This window comes from Candoia aspera, chromosome 1, assembly GCF_035149785.1.
Source record: "Candoia aspera isolate rCanAsp1 chromosome 1, rCanAsp1.hap2, whole genome shotgun sequence".
NCBI lineage: Eukaryota > Metazoa > Chordata > Lepidosauria > Squamata > Boidae > Candoia > Candoia aspera.
Window position 1 is genome coordinate 212,017,477 of NC_086153.1, and position 20,714 is coordinate 212,038,190.

The following is a 20,714-nucleotide window of genomic DNA, read 5'->3' on the forward strand; positions in this document are numbered from 1 at the left end:
AAAGCAAACCTTTACTACTGTACCGCTTTTCTCTCCCAACATCTCTGCTTGCTTCTGCAAGAACAATGCTGCTTACTTCTGAGTAGCCATTTATAAGACTGCATTGTGCGGTGAATTCCTCCCCTTCCACCAAAAATGACTTAACACTAACGTAACCAAGTATGCAATGATAACCGTTTTCCTTTCGGTGGTTTACAACTAAGACTGAATCCCACCTTTCATTTTCTGACTCCCAGACTGCCCCTTTAACGTCGTTCCTTTCCTCCCACTTCCTGTCCCCTACCTTCTATTTCCTCTTCCTTGAGTCTCATTTGGCGCGAAAATTTCCCCTGAGAACATTCGAAGGGGGCGGGCTTTCCACCCATGAAGCTTCTGATTGGCTAGACTGTGCCACGTGGGGTTCGGCAGTGGCGCGAATTCTTTCCATTGCTTGTGTCGGCGGCGGCGGCGGCGAGAAGACGTTATGGATCTTGTAGCGGCAGGGGAGGCTGGGTTGGCAGCGGCGGCTGCGCTTAAGCAGCTCCGTGATGAGGTGGCTGAGAAGTGCCAGAAATTGTTTCAGGACTTTCTCGAAGAGTGAGTGAAGCCGTAATACCCGGAAGAGTGGTATTCGGTGGGCGCAACTATGCAATGGCAGGATCTTCTTTGGGGACGTGTGTTTTGCCTCCATTTCGCCTTCATTCCCATTTCACTGGGCTAAAAAGTAAAACTTTAGACCTGGAATAAGGCCATTCAAATTCAGTGGAAGTTATTTCAGAATACAAATTATTAGTTCTAAAATCTGCAGTTTTACACATATGTAGCTCTGAAAAAAAAACCATTGAGTTGACATTCGTGGTTTTATACTTGTGCAGTCTTTTGTGAAGAAATGGAGGGAAAAGTGGTATTCTATATACCTTAACGTTGCAGTTCTGGTGCTGGTACCTTTCTAGAGCCTTTCAGTGGCTTTGACTGTATTTCTCAGGCAGAGATGTTCTTTGATGTTAGACCTATGGCTGGGCTTAGACCCTTTCCCAGGAGATAATGGAACTATGCATTTGGATGTTCAATTTCTTGCTTATTACCTAATGTGTCACATAACAATAAAAGTTCCCTGGGTGCCTTGCTGTATTTGTCTCAAGGAACATAAAGCAGGATGACTTTCTAAAAACAACAGCAACATAAAGCCAGTCATGGAGTATAGCAGTTCAACAAACTGCATAAAAGAACTGTCAATTAGTCTCTGCTTCTTAAGCAGCTTAACATTTCTGTGCTATGACCTAGTTTTTTTTTTCTGTTTTTGGTTTTTAACAATGCTATCCTGGCTTTTTTCTCCAATATAACTTTCACTTGTTTAATGATTTCTCTTCTGAGTAATGTGCATGAAAAGTAGACTGCACCAAGGCATGTATGTGCATGTGTAAAAGAATAAAATCTCAGTTGAGGTTATGATATATAGTAAATATGTGCAAGGTTATTTAAATTTGCTTGAAGTTATTTTACAGTGCTATGTAAACAAGCTGCTTTTTCCTGAACTGCTTCTGATTTTAATACATCAGTTGCAAAAAAAAAGGCCTAAACAGATGTTTCATTTTTTTCACATGACATTATCTTACACAGTTTAAAACTCTGTTAATGTTTTGTTTCTATTGTAGACAAAACAATGTTAATTTACAAAGATAATTGTGTCAAACTTTGCTAAAATATTTGATACATTACACAGAGAACAATTTCCATTCTGCAGAATTATTTAAGTAATGGGGTCTCACTGTAATCCTTTCATATTTACTGTGTAATTGTAATATATAAATAAAGTTGCTGTGTAGGAAATAATTCTGCAAAATTGTCCCCTAAAATACTGCTATTCTCAGATTCCAGAATAGTGATGGAGAAGTTAAATACTTGCAAGATGCAGAAGAGCTGATTCGTCCAGAGAGAAACACATTAACTGTAAATTTTGAGGATCTGGAGCAATTCAATCAACAACTCACTACCACAATCCAAGAAGAGTTCTATAGGTAAGAATATCCAAAATGTTCATTTGATAATCATTATAGAAGTGGTAGTTTCAAGATCACTAGTTTGACCTATTCTTAGTTTTAGTGGGAAAGTTTTCAAGAGTATCAAGGAATTACTTAAGACAATGTTATGCTAATGAGTTTACAGATGAATAAAAAATTATGATAATCTGCAGTTCACATCTTAAGATAGTTTGGCCAGTTGCTAACTATTATGTCCAACCTTTTGAATGTGACTTTTTTTTTCTGAAATACAGAAAAACAGGGTTTGCAAAGTACTGTGGATGGTGGATGGAATTGGCTTGGCAGGAAATAGTTCAATATTTATGCTTGTTTGTTTAATTTGCATTAAGCATTGTCTATTTCATTAAACTTCTAAACCAACAGAGGAATTTATGAGAGAGATGCAAAAGCTTACATAATTCTTTCAATTACAATTCTTTCTTGTATTTTAGAGTCTATCCTTTCTTGTGTCGGGCTGTAAAAACTTTTGCCAAAGACCATGGAAATGTTCCTCCTAACAAAGATTTTTATGTGGCTTTCCAAAATCTACCTACTAGGCACAAGTAAGAATTTTAATGATTACGTTGTCACTTGTTAAGTAACAAGGAAATATCAGTTCAGTGCAGATGGCATTTCTGCATGTGATTATCCACAATTCGGGAGAATTTGGAATCTGGCAGCATCCCTGAAACTGCAAAATACAATATACCACCAATGATTACATAGTTGTTGTGCACACAAGAAGCATGGTCCATCAGGAGGCGGATGTTAATATGTAATCCCTTGTTGCTTTATAGAATCCATTCTGGCATTGCCCTGAACAGTTAAGCAAAGGCTGCTGGCAAATCTATGCAATGTGCCTCTAAATAAATTGAAGGAGTGCCTTCTTGGCCTGTGTGACATAATGTCCATCTGATAAGATGCAGTAAGATGGGCTTGCTACATGTCCTTTCAGTTAGAGATTGTCATCTACAGGTGCCACAGAAGCATGCCTATTCAGTCACTGCCCCACTCTTCTGGGATATTTTCTCCCCAGATATTCGAATACCCCCCCCCTCTTGACTTTCAGAAAGCCTGTAATGACTTGGTTGTTTCATCAAGCCTCTGGGGACAGTGTTGCTGTGACTATTCCTGGTGAATTGGCCTACTTTGCTCTTGAATGTTTTCATTCCTTGTTTATGTATGATTATATTGTTGAGCAGCTATAGGCCCTGTAAATAAATAAATAAATTTTGAAACATTGGTGTTCTATAGGGTATGTAAAAGATGGCCTCAACTTTCATATAGCTTGTCTAATGTAGTCTTATATTTGTGTAATTTTTCATCTGGAATTCTTACAGGATTTAATAAAGATATCTTATCCAACCCAATTTAAAAGCTAGGTGAGGCATAATGGAAATTCTGCAGCTGGAGTTCCTTGGTTATAATGCTGTAAAGGGTTGATTACATTGCCCTTCTAAAGTCACAGATGTCAGTACAGCCATGTGCATTGTCTTAGCTGATAGTACAGCAGGAACATTCTTTTCTTAGCTACAGAATGCTTTGTACTTGCCAAGGCTAGCATAACACAAAAAACAATAGGTCATGATCAGCCATGTAATTGCTATCTGAATTTCTGAATTGTGTATTAAAACTGAAAAACTGTTAAATTTGATTTCTGTTTCCTGAAAAGAATTCGAGAAATGACATCAGCCCGAATTGGATCCCTCATGCGTATTAGCGGACAGGTAGTTCGCACCCACCCTGTTCACCCAGAGCTTGTAAGTGGGACCTTTCTGTGTCTGGATTGCCAGACAGTGATAAAAGATGTGGAGCAGCAGTTCAAGTACACACAGCCCAACATCTGTAGAAACCCAGTCTGTGCCAATAGGAAGAGATTTCTTTTGGACACTAACAGATCCCGGTTTGTTGACTTCCAAAAGGTATTTTAGTTGGAATTTCTGTCTTTGTTTTTTAAACAGCAGTATGTTATTCTCAGGTCAAAAAAATGGTTTTAATGCCAGCATAATCATCTATCATTGTGTCCACTTTAATGTTTATTTGTGAAATTTCTTATTTCTTTGGAGTTCCGTTGTTCTGCTTTTTATCATGACCAATCACTGTAGGATAGAAACAAGCCTGCTTTTCTGACAGTACGTCTTACAAGATTTGTTGCTTTCCTAGTCGTGAAGTTAAAGGGAGTCTGTTTAATGCTCTTCCATGTGCTTTCTTTTAGAACTTCCTTAGCTACAGATCAATTCTGTATAAAAACATGCACAAGCTGCAATTTATTGTCCATGTGCTAGAAATATGGAGGTTTAATTTTTAATCTTTATAAGGTCTGGCATTTTACTGTCTCCTGTCTTCCCAGGTTCGCATTCAAGAAACACAAGCCGAATTGCCCCGGGGGAGCATTCCTCGCAGCGTTGAAGTCATCTTGCGTGCTGAAGCCGTAGAGTCTGCCCAGGCTGGTGACAAGTGTGACTTCACAGGTTCTCTCATTGTCGTGCCAGATGTATCTCAGCTATCTACCCCAGGTTGGTGAATCCTATCTAGAGTCTTCAGTATTGAAGATACCTACATATTCTCAAAAGCATATGGTATAGCCTTGTTGAAGTAGGCTGCTTTAAACGGCAGGTTAGGAATCGCATAGACTGGGGGTTCCTGATTTTTAAAAAATTAGAACTTCAGAAAGCAGGCCACTCTAGAAGTCCTAGAACTATTCTCTTGCTAGGATTAGTTAAGCTGTCATGGTGTTTAGCTTAGTGCTATGTATGAATCCCAGTCATTAGGGCTAGTTCAGTGAGCTGTGGTTAACACAAACCATGGCTTAATATGATGCATGAATTGGGACTCTGTGATGGTAGCCTGTCCAATGTCCTCTTAAATTCTTTAGAGGGGTATTTGTGGGTAGCTGGTTCTTTTTTCTCAATGCATGTATTTCTTGAGCAGAACTTTAAAGACCTCATTTTATAGGTGTACGAGCAGAAACTGGTTCTCGTGTGACTGGAAAAGAAGGCTATGAAACTGAAGGTATCAGGGGACTTCGGGCACTTGGAGTCAGAGAGTTGTCCTACAAATTGGTCTTCCTAGCCTGTTACGTGGCACCAACAAACCCTAGGGTGAGTCTTGCTAAAGGGAAGTAGCAGTAAGGATCATTTTGAAGAAACCAGTAGTGGGATTGGGTTGTTGTTGTTGTTGTTGTTGTTGTTGTACTCCCACTTACTGAATGTCGAAGTTCGTACTTAAAGATTTTTTTGTTTGATAATAGCATATGTTAAATAATTAGCAAATAATTTTTGCATGTAGTCTATCATATAGAGATTGTCAGCATTCTGAAGCAAGGCTCTTTTTCCCCATTATGAGATTTTGTGCTTAGCTCTTTCTCTTTCAGATAGGCTTTCTAAGTGTTTGTCTTCACACTTGCCCAATTTAAAGCAGGGCTCCCAGTGAGTCTTCACCAGGTTTTCCAGCACAAGAATGAGGGGGGCAAATGGTTGGACTACTGCAGATTCTTTTTGCAGTTGTTGTGTAGATGCTGGCTGCAAAATCTACAATAGCAGAGAACTTTACACTAGAAGCTTTATTTTCTGATACCTGTATGTTAGCTTTCTACGTACAGAACTTCTTTGAATTTGGGGAGTAATCTGCCACCTGCATTCTGAAGTCATACACTGTTCACAGTCATCTCATTTTTAAAATGTGTTTATGGGGGAAACAGCACAATCCATAATTTTTTTCCTTGATTTGATGACTGTTTCTTGTGACATACCTCCTATCTCTGCCTCAAGATTTAAGCTTTCTTAAATTACTTTCTAGTCTTCTGCAGTATTTTGAATTTTTATCATTTTGTCTTAATCTTAGTTTGGTGGCAAAGAACTTCGAGATGAGGAACAAACTGCAGAGAGCATTAAAAATCAGATGTCAGTAATGGAATGGGAAAAGGTATTTGAAATGAGCCAAGACAAAAATCTGTATCACAACCTTTGTACAAGCCTCTTTCCCACCATACATGGTAAGACCAAATTATGAAGTATTATTTTAAGTTTTTTGGAAGGCTTTCAAATGAATTATATAAACTATCTATTCTGGAACTTTCTCCATAAGTATTATCTCTTCTGAAGACCAGGGATCAGAACAATTAATTTAATTGTTAGCAGTCTTTTTTGAGGTAGTTTGTGTTTGGGATACAGAAAGTAACATAGTCTGCAGTTGCAAGTATAGATACACTCTCTATCTTTTTAGATTATAAGTATATTTATTTGCATGCCTGTATTTGTCCTGCTGAAAGTGAAGAGGAACTGAGGAGCCTTATGATGAAGGTGAAAGAAGAAAGTGCAAAAGCTGGTTTGCAGCTAAACCTCAAAAAAACCAAGATTATGGCAACCAGCTTGATTGATAACTGGCAAATAGAGGGAGAAAATGTAGAAGCAGTGAAAGACTTTGTATTCCTAGGTGCAAAGATTACTGCAGATGCTGACTGCAGTCAGGAAATCAGAAGACGCTTAATCCTTGGAAGAAGAGCAATGACAAATCTCGATAAAATAGTTAAGAGCAGAGACATCACACTGACAACAAAGGCCCGCATAGTTAAAGCAATGGTGTTCCCTGTAGTAACATATGGCTGCGAGAGCTGGACCATAAGGAAGGCTGAGCGAAGGAAGATCGATGCTTTTGAACTGTGGTGTTGGAGGAAAATTCTGAGAGTGCCTTGGACTGCAAGAAGATCCAACCAGTCCATCCTCCAGGAAATAAAGCCAGACTGCTCACTTGAGGGAATGATATTAAAGGCCAAACTGAAATACTTTGGCCACATAATGAGAAGACAGGACACCCTGGAGAAGATGCTGATGCTAGGGAGAGTGGAAGGCAAAAGGAAGAGGGGCCGACCAAGGGCAAGATGGATGGATGATATTCTAGAGGTGACGGACTCGTCCCTGGGGGAGCTGGGGGTGTTGACGACCGACAGGAAGCTCTGGCGTGGGCTGGTCCATGAAGTCACGAAGAGTCGGAAGCGACTAAATGAATAAACAACAATTTGTCCTGCGGTGGCAAGAGATCCATCGAAGGGAGAATGACCTCAGAAGCTTGATGGAGTCTTGTAATCTGTATACCTTTCTTATCCCTTTGCTTATCAAGTATACTCTGCACTTTAATAACAAAATGATAAACTTGGACTTTGTTTCACAGATTGTTTTGAATTGCTTATTTTAGTTGAATGCAGCGTTGGCCTGTTTAACCATCTTAAGTGTCAGCAGTCCAATGTAGAGTTTTGAACTATAATAATCCTCTGACTTAGACATATTTTAGAGATAATGGGCTGAATCTAGAGTTCTCATGAATGGAGTCCTCAGTGGAGGAGATAATTTTTATTTTTTCCCCCTGCAGTCCTTTGAAAAGCTGCTTCTGGAGGTTGGAGCCCTCCAGAACACTGTGAGAGGTAGTTCATGATAAAGTGTTTATTAGTGAAGATAATTTTTCTCCTCCAACCTTTCTCTAAAAGGTCTTGTTGGTTCTAAACCCTTCCCCCTCCCTCCCTTCCCCAGAAAGGGCTTCTCTTTGCAGTCATATTCAGTGCCATAGTAGAAAGGTATAATGAAATAATGAATTTTTAAAACATAGTTTATTACAACAAATGAAATAACAAAAAGAAATTTAAAAGTGTTGACATACTATACATAAGACTATACTAATAATGTGAAATAACATTAAAGGAAGGGAAAGGAAAAAAGGCATCAGAAATGATGTCATTCACATAATTCCATAAAAGTTTGGTCAAATTGCTCAAAAATCATTTTCCTTGCCCCTTGTTGACAAAGACACTCAAATATTTATAAATAACACATGCTAACATTCTTGCTGGAAATTGGGTGTAGATTTTTTCTTCAAGTGTTTTAAACAATTATTATACCTATCCATCATGCACAAAAAGCTACAGTTTTTGAGGTCTTAGTAGATTCCAAATACTTCCAAGGAGTATATATATATCCCTATCATGCAGTAGACAGCTAGTTTGGTGTAGTAGTAAAGGCATCAGGCTAGAAACCGGAAGTCCATGAGTTCTAGTCCCACCTTAGGCACAAAGCCAGCTAGATGACCTTTCTCAGGAAGGAGACAATGGCAAATCACTCCTGAAAAACCTTGCCAAGAAAACTGAAGGGACTTGTCCAGGCAGTCACCAGGAGTCAAAAACTGACTTGAAGGTACACACACACAAAAAGTGAAATAAGCAGTCTAAAGTCATGTTAATACTCTAGATGTAACACTTATAGGCTATAAGGAGGCCATACAACATCATGTTCCCATTTAATGCTTTTTGATCATGTTCAGTATATCTTGAAAAGATGGAATGAAACAATGAATGTGGAGAATTTCCTATGATTGTTGGCCTGGTTGATGCTGTTCAGTTACAGCAGCATTACTGAGTTTTGAGCATTGTTTAAGGCTAACGTTAAAATAGCTAAAAAATAGGTTGCCTTTTCATTTATACGCATTTATTCAAGGAATTTACTCAGAATACATGTGTTTGAAGAACTTTTAATATGCCTAACATTTACTTACTGTGGTATAGGTAATGATGAAGTAAAGCGAGGGATTTTACTTATGCTGTTTGGTGGAGTTCCTAAGACAACATCAGAGGGTACTTCATTGCGTGGTGACATCAATGTTTGCGTTGTTGGTGATCCAAGTACTGCCAAAAGTCAATTTTTAAAGTAAGTTTTTCTAACACTAAGGCAGAGCTAGCTATATGGTTGGTGTGGCTTATAGATCTCTGCATCTCTGTATACGTGTGAAGTAATTTATAAATAAAGTTGCAGAGATTATTTAGAAAAAATTCTGGATTGTTTTTATGCAACGAAAATACAGTAATAGACTAGGATTGGCTTAAGTTTCTAAATCTATATGGATGTTAGTTGTGTATTTTATTTTAACTAATTTAATTTTATTTTAATAAAAATGTTGACAGAACAAGTTACAGTAGTTGTAATAGTTATTGTTAGGACTGCACCAAATTTTTCACCCTGAAAAGTTTCACCAGGTATAAGAAAGTGCAATGAAAAGTTTTTTCTTTTCACTTCTTCAATGTTTTTCAAGCCTGTGTGCAACCACTTGAGCATGATGGCCGATTTCCCCTTCAGCATATGGTCTCTACATTCCGTGATTTGTAGAGTAGATGATGTGATGATATTGGACCATTTGGATTTGGCTAAATGATGACAACAAATGATGGACTGATAATAGTACTTGCCTTTGGAGCATCTTCCAGAATGCACGTTCAAGCTTATCTGCAACTGAAAGCAACGTTATGCTAGCAACCATCTGCATTAGGATAGCTTCGAAGCCAGCTGAAAAGAAAAAGGGGACAAGTTTCTTACCTTGATTATCCTTTCAAGGACCTTTCTTGCCTCCCAAAATGGGGTCACGTGTTGAGAATCAGAAAGATGCAAAACACATAATTCAGCTTGAAATGTTTTGTAAAGTCTGCTCGTTAAGTTACAAATTTGTAATCCAACAGGCACGTGGAGGAATTCAGCCCCCGAGCTGTATATACCAGTGGAAAGGCCTCTAGTGCTGCTGGTTTAACTGCTGCTGTTGTGAAAGATGAAGAGTCCTATGAATTCGTTATTGAAGCTGGAGCGCTAATGTTGGCAGATAATGTAAGCTATCTCAACTGTGATACCTTCCACTTCAAAAAAGGACAGCCATTTATTTTATTTATCCCAGAAATGGAAGTGAGGATCGATAAATCTCCTCTTGCATTCTTCTTCAGGGAGTGTGTTGTATTGATGAATTTGACAAAATGGACATGAGGGACCAAGTTGCCATTCATGAAGCAATGGAACAGCAGACTATATCCATTACTAAAGCAGGAGTTAAGGTAAAAATGCATTGCCAGAATTGCTAGTTATTAGTCTTTTGGATTGTTATGGATTATTTTAGTTTGTATTAGTTCTTATTATTGCTGTTAAAGCTTTTAATACAAATTATATTTAAAGAAAACAATCCAAGGGGGCTTGACTCACTGAAGGCCTGGGAGAAGAGCCAGGTCTTCAAGGCCCTTCAAAACACCAGTGCAGTGGGGGCTGTCCAGATTTTGGGAAGCCTCATTCTAGAGGGCAGGGGCTGCTACAGAGAAGGTGCCCTTCTGGGGTCCCAACAGACAGCATTGTTTAACTGAAGGAACCTGGAGCGCACCAACCCTGCCAGATCAAATTGGCTGGGTGGATATTATGGGAGATAGGTGCTTCCTCGAGTAACCAGGCCCTGTGCCAATATTTTCCAAATACTAACATCTAATTATATATGGAAGAAGTAATGTTTTTGGTGAGAGTCATCTTTGTGTATATATATCAAAAGAACTGCTCTTGAACAACTTCAAGCATACAACTTCATGTTGCAATGCAAAATGGGGAGTTTTGTGCTCTAGACTGCTTGAAAAAGCCATTGGGTGCTGCTGTAAACTTAGATGGTTAGGCAACAATCCTACCTAAATTGCTCCAAAGTAATAATCATCGAATTAAAGACAACTTGTTTATTCAGGCTGCAGTCCTTGCTCCAGGCAGATATGCATAGTCTGGGTGAAGCTAGCAGTTTAGGTTTATGTTAACTGGGACAAGATTGGAGGCTTAAATAGAATTATCATATAGTAACAAAATTCATCAAAAGGTATCTGCTTGTCCCAATAATATTTACCTTTATAGATATAAGAAGGAAAGAATATAATTTGTGTTCCCTGCTTTCTACTATTTGTTCCCAGTTCGATCAGTTTTATACAATAAATATCCACATAGCAGCTGTTTTTCTCAGTAATTTTTTTGAGGGGGCGGTATATTTTTTATTCGTTCGTTTGTTTTTAACAGGCCACTTTAAATGCTAGGACATCAATTTTGGCAGCAGCAAATCCAGTTGGTGGACGTTATGATAGAGCCAAGTCTTTGAAACAGAATATAAACCTATCAGCCCCTATCATGTCTAGATTTGATCTCTTCTTTGTTCTTGTGGATGAATGCAATGAGGTAATGCATAATTTACTAGCGTACATAATTAAATTATATGCAACCTATGAAATACAATTCTGTGTCTTTTTAATCTGTCTTTCCATTTTTATCCGGGTAAAGGGGAATTTCAAGCTGGATTTTGTGCTTATTAGTTGCATTATATTTTAATATGCTTTCCTATACTATGCTAACATTCTGAGCATATTATTTATTAGATATTAAAGATGTGCAAATTTTACCTGGTTAGAAACAGAATATTTAATACATGTGGAGTAAGAATAACCTTGTCTGAATAATACTTGTTTAACTGCTGATAATGGGACATATGAAATGGCTTGGATCCATCAGGAGCCAAGTTTGATTTAAGGGAGTTTTTACCTTTTACCTGGGTTAATATAAGGAAATTGTGGATGAAATTTCCTCTCTCTTTATTATATCCATCTTTCTTTTCTCCTAAAAACCACTCAGGGGTTCTCCTTGAAAAATGGGTGAAAGGACACAAAGGGATGCTAATGCCAGGGATAGGGATATTCAGCAGAATGGGAGAAAGAACTTCATGAAACAGATGGTTGTGGAGTTACTTGGATGCTTCAGCATTGTGTAAAACTTATGTAAGATGCAGTAGCTTGGTGGTGATAGTGATAGATAATTCACTTTGAGAGCCAGTTTGGTTTAGCATTTAAGGTGCTGGACAGGGAACTGGGACACCATGAGTTCTAGAAAGCTGGCCAGCCACTCTCTCTCAGCCCAGCCCACCTCATACAGTTGTTGGGACATGAGGGGGTGGGAGTATTATGTACACCACCTTGAGTGGTACAAAATAAGGGCAGAATATAAAGCTAATATAATCACATAATAATTTTAAAACAGAATGTCACAAAACCCAAATGAATTCATTGTCGGAACAAAGATGGTATTCAATCATGTCATATATGATCCCTCATTGGAGTTTTTGTTGAAGTTATTATTTAAGAGAGTAAGGTAACACCAATATTATTGGTAGTGGCAGATCTGGACATACCAATTTTTTCTATTATATTGTTCCTTGTATCTTCAGCAATGTTGCCTAATATCTCTCCTTAGGTTACAGACTATGCTATTGCAAGGCGTATTGTGGATCTTCATTCCAGGATAGATGAATCAATCGATCGTATCTATACGCTTGATGATATCCGAAGATACCTTCTCTTTGCCAGGCAATTTAAACCAAAGGTAATGAGAATCTTTAAACTTGCTTATTATTTAAACATAGTATATTTTTGATATGGGATGTATAGCAGTAACTTCCAATTCACTGAAATGAGACTCCTTGAATTTCTCTAAAGTTTAGGGCTTCTATTGCTTAATCCAGCAGAGAACTTAAATGTCATTTTGAACTGGTTTTCCTCCATGTTGCCAAATGAAATCTTACTTCCTAAGCAAGAAAATGCATCGCAATTTTTAAATGGAAAATACTGCCGAATTCCACCATAGCAGGGATGGACTATTATTTTGATCATTTTTCCTTCTTCCAATAGATTTCTAAAGAGTCAGAGGATTTTATTGTCGAACAGTATAAGCGCTTACGCCAAAGGGATGGCTCTGGTGTTACAAAATCATCATGGAGAATTACAGTACGACAACTGGAAAGCATGATACGACTGTCGGAAGCCATGGCACGGATGCATTGCTGTGATGAGGTAGCTACATCTGACGGACTGTAGTGGGAAGGTCATTCCTTTTATATATAAAATTCCCTTCTCACCCCTATGGGTGGTATGTGTCTTCCTCAATCTTGGGTCTGCTACCAGCGGCCTGGGAGTTTAAGAGGTCTATGCAGTCTTTTAGCTGTTCCTAGCACTGCACTCTTCTGGACAGAGAGCTCTGATGTTGCTCCTGGGATCTGTTGGAGCCACTCTCCCAACTTAGGAGTCACAGCCCTGAGTGCTCCTACCACCACTGGGACCACTTTGGCCTTTACTTTCCACTTCCTCTCTAGTTCCTCCTTCAGGCCTGGTACTTCTCCAGCTTCTCATACTCCTTATTCCTGATGTTGCTGTCACTTGGCACCGCTACATCTATCACCACCACTGTCTTCTGGTCCTTGTTTACTACGATGTCTGGTTGATTGGCCAGTACCTTCCTGCCCATATGGATCTGGAAGTCCCACAGGATCTTAGCCCTGTCATTCTCCACAACCTTCTGTGGGATCTTCCATCTGGACGTGGGAGGGTCTAGCCCATACATTGTGCAGATCTTCCTGTACACAATGCCAGCTACTTGGTTGTGCCATTCAGCGTATGCTGTTCCTGCCTGCATCTTACACCCGGCCACTATGTGTTGGACTGTTTCTGAGGACTCTCTGCAGAGTCTGCACCTTAGGCCCTGTCTAGTGTGGTAGACCCCTGCTTCTATGGATCTGTTGCTTAGTGCCTGTTCTTGTGCTGCTATGATCAGTGCCTCAGTCCTGTCTTTTAGTCCAGCCCTTTCCAGCCACTGGTAGGATTTCCCAAGGTTAGCCACCTCAGCTGTCTGTCGATGGTACATCCCATGCAGGGTCTTGTCTTGCCATGGCACTTCCTCTGCTTGATCTTCCTCCCATCTCTGCTGCTGCCTCGGGCATTTTCTCAGCAGTTCATCTTTAGGTGCCATCTTACTGATGTACTCCTGGATGCTCTGGATTTCATTCAGGACAGTGGCTTTGACATCCACCAGACTCCACCCGCTCTCTTTTTGGCTGATGTACAGTCTCTGGGAGTTGGATTTGGGGTGAAAACCTCCATACATTGTGAGGAGCTTCCGGTTCTTCACATCAGCAGCCTCCATGTCCTCCTTTGGCCAGCTCACTATACCAGCAGGGTATCTGATGACTGGCAGGGCATACATGTTGATGGTGTGGATCTTGTCCTTCCCATTGAGCTGGCTCTTCAGGACCTGTCGTATCCTTTGGTGGTACTTGGATGTTGCTGCCTTCCTTGCCTCCTCATTGTGGTTCCCATGTGACTGTGTGATACCAAGGTACTTGTAGCTGGTCTGTATGTCTGCTGTGTAGTCTATTGGTAGTTCCACCCCATCAGTCTTGACTACCTTCCCTCTCTTTTAAACGATTTTTTTATTTATATAATATTTATTAAAGCTTTTAAATAAGAGGGAGTGGAGATCATTCCTTGAGTTGACTATCACCGTTTGATTGTCCCTGTTTATGGTTTCCTCTAAAAATATACCACACTTACCAATGTGGCATTTGCTGGAAAATTTTATACTTATGATTAATAAGACACCCTTGAGTTAAACTCCAATGGATACATGAATACATCTGTGCAGTTTTCTTGTTAATACAATGGAACTGCTTTGCCACCGCATTCTTTTGGATGCATTTTTCAACTTTGCAATCTAGCCTACAGCCCTGGATTTCCATCATGGTCTCCTATCCCAGTACCAAGTGGCCCTTTCCTGCTTTGCTTTGGATCCCAAATAAAGTGCTGCCACTTGTTTAAACCCCTAATGTTCACCAGTTAATCATACTATCTAATATTCACATGAATATTGTAGGATTGCAAAAGCTCAAGTTCAAAAATCTATATACAGTTTTAAGTGGCCTGGTGTTCTCTATTTCTAATTTTGCTGAGAACAGTTTTCAGACACAGAAAATAAATTTAAAAAGGACAATTTAAACAACAGTCTGCAATCATGGACACCCTTAATTAGGTTAGTTACAAATCTAACAGCTGCAGTTCAATATGCTAACCGTGGTTAGATTTATCTTTGGTTTGCTTTGTGTGGCTTGGCATGTACAACCTAGTTCGTTCAGTTAGCTTTGTGCAAACTCAGAAAATGGGTTAATTCAGTAATTGGATTAAGTGTATTGTGTATAGCATGTGAAAATGTTGAAAGGTCCCATGTGCAAGCACCGAGTCACATCTGACCCTTTGGGGGGATGCCGTTTTCGCAACATTTTCTTGGCAGACTATAGTGGGGTGGTTTGCCATTGCCTTCCCCAGTCATCACCTTGCTGGGTACTCATTTTACTGACCTCAGAAGGATGGAAGGCTGAGTCGACCTGAGCCAGCTACCCAAGAATCCAGCTTCTGCTGGGATTGAACTCAGGTCATGGGGAGAGTGGTTGCAATACTGCCACCTACCACTCTCTGCCACACAAGGCTCTATAAGTGTATAACATAGAAGTCTTTAATATTCCTGAGCAATTTGGCAATTCAAACTTGTGCATTCCTGTACCAATTTCTTCATTAAAAGATACCATCTTTAGTAGTTTTATATGCCTTCCTTCATGTATATAAAGAGCTGTTGGCTTTTGACAGTAAATCTAGTGTAATTTATTCCTTCTGTTCCTTGCCAGAAAAAGGAATGACTTGGAAAGTAACCCTCAGAGAAAAGAGATCTGTGTCCCTTCAGATGTTGCTGTACTACAGCTCCCAGCAGTCTTGGCCAGCCCAGCCAATAGGAGAAGCTGCTGGAAGTTGTCCATCAGCATCTGGTGAGCCACAGATTCCCATCTCTGGTAAAAGTTGTGTTGTTCTTCCATGCTTTATCTGTAAAAGTTGTGCTGGAATGCTATGATGATACTATAGTACATGAAGAAAATATTTTCATCTGCATCTCCCTAAATGTTCTTACAAGGTTCATCCAAAACACGTGAAGGAAGCTTTCAGGTTATTGAACAAATCAATCATCCGAGTTGAAACTCCAGATATCAATTTAGACCAAGATGAAGAGCAATCAGTTGAAGAGCCTGAGGACCAGGATGGAATTGCCAGTGAGTGATTTGCAGATAAGTCTTAGCCAATGTGTTTCTCAGTTTCAAGTGAGGAGATACCCATCAAAGACAAAAAGGCAAAGTAGCAGGGCTACTCTGGAAATCCTGAGTGCTATTTCTTAGTGTCTGCTTGCTTCCGATCCAATTTGAATGGTTCTGGGGCCTTTAAGTCAATCTTAGCTAATTATTACTACTGCTACGTTTAGTAATTCCTTGACAATAGACATGCTTGGTACCACTGTAACTAACTTTAAGTGATAATATAGGAAGCTTTTTATTTCCAAAAAGCTTTTAGTTGAATACAGATTTGGTTGGCCTTTTTCTATACATCTTCAATAATTAATGACACCTATTGTTAAATGCCAAGAGAGATTTATTGTGGAGCTGTACATGAGCTTTACTCATTTACCTGGGAGTAAGCCCCATTGAAAGTTGCACTGACTTCTGAGTTAGTGTGAGAGAATGGTGCCAAAATAGTTAACAACATAGAGTGACCTAATGAAACTAGCATAATTGTTTACTTTAGAGTTAAGACTATGTCTCCAAACCTGCATAGTTGCAGAAAGGAGTGAGTGAATGTTTCTGTTGGAAAGATTTGATTACATTGAAGGAAAATAATGCCTCCACTGTTCCTAACCCCACTGACTGTTTTTAAACGGCTATGGTAAGGATGCCTTTTTTGTGCCCAAGGAATATGCCACAGTATTGAAGAGGCATTGAAGTGAACAAAATGAATGGAACCACATCACATATGTGAAAAGATTGTGGATGGGAGGGTGTCCTTCATTTATTTATTTATTTTAAACTATTTTAGGATTTTGACCACAGGTTTCATCTTTTTCCTATCTCAGAATGAAAAGAAACTGTGTCATCAGTTTTCAACGATCATGGTTAGAAGGGATTCCAAGGCAACAAAAAAGGGACTTGATGGGCCACATAAAACCACATGGTCATGAGTTATGAGATAAAGCATCCTGAAGGACAATAAATTCTTCTGATCTAGGAGGATGTAAATCATATTGCCTTGCCAGGGTCAGCCCTTTGAGATAGGCAAGGTCGAGGAAGAGGAACAGCAGGGATTTCAGGAATGCACTTCATTGTGGCAGGGCATAATAACAGAATCTGGAAAACCTAATCTACCGCAACAAAAGCAAGACTGGGCTATTTTGAATTTCTTTTTCACATTTCTTTCCCAGCACTGAGTTGTCTTTTTATGAAACTCCTCCCTTTACAGTTCATTCATCCCTTCCCCATTCCCAGGACCGGGTTTGTATTCTATCACAGCCAGCCTCCCATTTGAAAGCTTCACGAAAGGAATGTGGAAGGGTTGAACCAGAACAGGTCTGGAATCCTCAACTTCTCAAGTCACCCAAACCAACAGAGAGAGTAGGCATCATTCCTATTACAAGGAATGATAGGAAGAAGCTTTGAGGAAAACAACTTGACTTGACAGTCATTATGCTTGTTAGTGTTTATTTTGAGTGAATAAAGCAGGAAACTAGTTAAAGCAATTTATTTCCTGATAAGTTTCACAGTGGTTTATCAGTTCCAGCCTAATGCATACAAAATTGTTCCTGTTTTTTAGGAGATGGAGACAATGTACCTACTAATGGCTTGGTGAATGGCATCAGTGACCATGCAGATGATTCAAGTAAAGATGTGGCACCAAAGGCTTCCCTGAGACTTAGTTTTCCTGAATATCGAAGAATCTCTAACCTCATTGTAATGCATCTAAGGAGATCTGAAGAAGGTAAGAACAGATCAGCCCCAGGGGAACCAGGGATGCCCCCCTTCTAAGATTTGTCCCTTATTTGACAAATGATGTTAGAATATATGAAGAGTTTCTTCATCTCATCAGTTATTCATCACAGCACACACTCTGAAGAATTTTGAAAATAAATGGAAGATCTCTGATAGAAATAAAGACTTTTAAGTCTGAATTCTGATAAAACACAGCAAATATATGGTAATTGTGTGGACTTTTTTTATATATATATATGGCTATTGGCTAGGGATAATGAAATTGGATAGTTCTAGATTTGGAACAAAAGCATTCTGTTCAAAGCTGGAAGCACTAATTACCATCTCTTCCTTATGTAGTCCATGCAAATTGCTGTCTTCATAGGGAAAACTCCATGATACTGTAGATATGTAAGCATAGTTGTCCACTGTTGTGTGTTTGAGGAATTACATGGAGGTCAATTCCTCCTAGTCCCATTGTTGAAGAGAATTCATCTCTACCCCCACCTCTGGATGCCTGCAGTATTTCAAACAACTCCATCGCTGCTAAGGTAGAGGAAAAGGAATTGAATTCTTCATAAACAGCATTCAAAATGCAGATGACTGGAAGTTCCAGGTTGTTAGACATAAGCTTTATTTCCAATGCACTGTACTATGAGTGCTTTCCTTTTGTGATGTGTACGTGCTCAGTACATATGCAGGCAGAGACCTTGTACTAAATGCTGCAATTTTTATCTCAGCCATAAACTTGCTTAACAGTCCAGGCGTACCATTTTTATCAGTCTTTGCAAGGTTGCAAAGATGATTGAGGTATGGGTATTAATATGCTAAAAAAATTATATACTTGCCAAATGTATTATTAACTTGTTTATAAAATTATTTTCTCTTGATTGCAGAAAATGATGATGCTGCCTTAAAAAAGACTGAGCTTATCAATTGGTATTTAAAGGAAATTGAATCTGAAATAGATTCTGAAGAAGAACTTATCAATAAAAAGAAAGTAATAGAAAGAGTTATTCATCGTCTTACACACTATGTACGTTTGTGTGTGTGTGTGTGTGTATACTCAAAGGCCTGGGGCTCTGTTTGAAGCCAAAATATTATTCAGAGCTCCTTGCATAAAGTCTGATACAAATAATAAAAAAAAACTTTATTATTATGGATGTTTGCATTTAAATATGTAAAGAAACACTTAAAGCATATATGCCACTGTGTTAAAAGGATCAAATTCTTGAGTTAAGGTGCATAGGCTGGTCTTTAATCCTAGATATAAATTGGAATTCTGTGCACACTTAGACAATGGAAATCTTTTTAACTTCTGAGCAGAAAAACAAAGTTGCAATCTTATGCTTTCTGTTATCATTTATGCAAAATAGACCTTTCTCCTCCTGATTTTTAAAATTGCAGTGTTGTACAAATTCGTAGTTTTATGAGCAAGCAAGACTGAGATAGCAAAATATTAATTGCTACTTGGAAATCGGTCTAAGTGAAAGTGATGACATTTTATTTAGTAGTGACTGCACTTCTGATTTTTTAAAATACGATCTGACCAAGAATTCTCTGTTTCAGGATCACATTCTAATTGAACTCACACATTCAGGATTAAAAGATTCAGGGGAAGGACAGAGCTTTGATGAAGACCCCTATCTTGTAGTTAATCCTAACTACTTGCTGGAAGATTAGAGACTGAGAAAGCAGTGCTACAAAGTCCATTTCATACCAGTGAGATAATGGCTCACTAGCTGATATGCATCACTTGTAGACAGCTGACTAATCCAAGATTTATCTCAGAATTTGCCTACCGTGTCTTTTTAAATAATATTTTATAGAGATAAAAGGAAAAGTCATAAAGCCTGGTGAAGGAAGCTATTTTTTAAAGCTGCCATCTGTTTCTTCTGTATTTTCCATTTTAAAAATCTTACACAATAGTTCAGTAGTGCAATCTTACTCTGTAATTTTTCTTATTATTTGTGTCCAATAAATTACAAACAACTTCACTATGTATGTATCCAGTTTCAAAATGATTTGTTTATAAGAGCATGCATGAAATGGAAAATATGTCGCTTCATACTTGGAATACCCAAAACAGCCATTTTCAGGTTGGAATGATCAAGATAAAACATATTGCATATCCCAACTAAAAGCAGCCAAGTTTTGTTTTATGCTTGGGACAAAATTCGCAAAGCATGTGTGTTGCTTGTTTCGTACTCAGAAAGGCCAGTGTAAGCTCAGGTGTAAGGATTGCCTGTTCTAATGTACATCAGACTCATAAGCAAGGTTTCAAAGATATCTGATTTATTGAAGAATAGTATGCAGGATCGCAAAGAAAGCTGAGAATGCTAAAAGCGCGGGCAAATTCAAACGAAATCCCTCCCCCCGTAGAATCTTCTCAAGTCTACAATCCCAGGTGCTCCTAACGGTCTCTGATGGTCTGCGGGGGAAGTCCTTGAGCAGAGAAAATAACCCAAACACATTCCATCGTCCTGATTTCACATACAGAACTTGGTACAAGGTCTCACAGCAGCTCCCTCCCAAACAAATGTGCGTCAGCGCCATGGCATGTGAAACGTTACGATGTATAAACTACATTGAACATGACATCAGGGGTTTCATGGTGGAAGCCTATTGCACAAACAGGTTTTGTTATCATTTGGCCTTGATCAAATGGAGAAAATGATTAAGATGCAGAATGGAAGCTAATTTAAAGAAAAATTAGTATGTGGTGCTGATAATCCAGGTTGGGCCATGCTATGAGGTTAGTTTTAGTTCTCTTTTATACATGCACAATTTTTTTCTGTAGAAAATCTCATCACTGCCTACTTGTCAAGGTGAATTTTTGGTGTTGAGAATACCATGTTGGGGAAAAAGTTACAGTTTTGTGTGTGCTTTAGAATCTAGGTAAGGTGACCAGGTGTAAAAGTGTCCTCTGTTTCGATTTGAACCTCTTCTGGTCCTTTGAAGCACAGTTTGGATAAAAAACTTAGTGATGTTGCTATGCTAGTGCGAAGTCTCCTGCAAGTTATACTAGCAATGTTGGCTCAGCACCTATGTTACCTGTGCAACTTATTCCTTGATTCCGTTTGGATGGTTATCGCTGGTGGCCTATGGACTTGCAGTACATTATCTTTAATAAGTCTGTTCTGCAACCTAAGAGTTGCATGTTTAATGTTTGCTTGTTATCTTCAAAACAAATTTCAGAGAATTAAAAATTCCATGGTGTTATCGTAGTACATCACAGGTACC

General features: G+C 38.9%; 1 protein-coding gene across 1 annotated transcript; it reads left to right on the forward strand.

Annotated features, from left to right (window-relative positions):
- The first annotated feature begins 420 nt into the window (after positions 1-420).
- On the forward strand, positions 421-19,479 carry MCM6 (minichromosome maintenance complex component 6). Its single transcript, XM_063318407.1, has 17 exons — positions 421-576; positions 1,851-1,997; positions 2,453-2,563; positions 3,673-3,922; positions 4,351-4,516; positions 4,956-5,101; positions 5,844-5,994; positions 8,551-8,692; positions 9,496-9,637; positions 9,751-9,858; positions 10,841-10,996; positions 12,062-12,190; positions 12,496-12,657; positions 15,596-15,731; positions 17,317-17,481; positions 18,368-18,507; positions 19,041-19,479. Exons 1-17 carry the CDS (start codon positions 464-466, stop codon positions 19,152-19,154), a joined length of 2,478 nt encoding a protein of 825 aa, XP_063174477.1. The 5' UTR covers positions 421-463; the 3' UTR covers positions 19,155-19,479.
- Positions 19,480-20,714: the final 1,235 nt, after the last annotated feature.

Bases quoted from the DNA above. Each gene is read 5' to 3' on its own strand.
- MCM6 (XM_063318407.1), top strand. From the start codon at position 464: ATGGATCTTGTAGCGGCAGGGGAGGCTGGGTTGGCAGCGGCGGCTGCG. The intron at 9,638-9,750 runs GTAAGCTATCTC...ATTCTTCTTCAG, and splicing joins CGCTAATGTTGGCAGATAAT to GGAGTGTGTTGTATTGATGA. The intron at 17,482-18,367 runs GTAAGAACAGAT...TCTTGATTGCAG, and splicing joins TCTAAGGAGATCTGAAGAAG to AAAATGATGATGCTGCCTTA.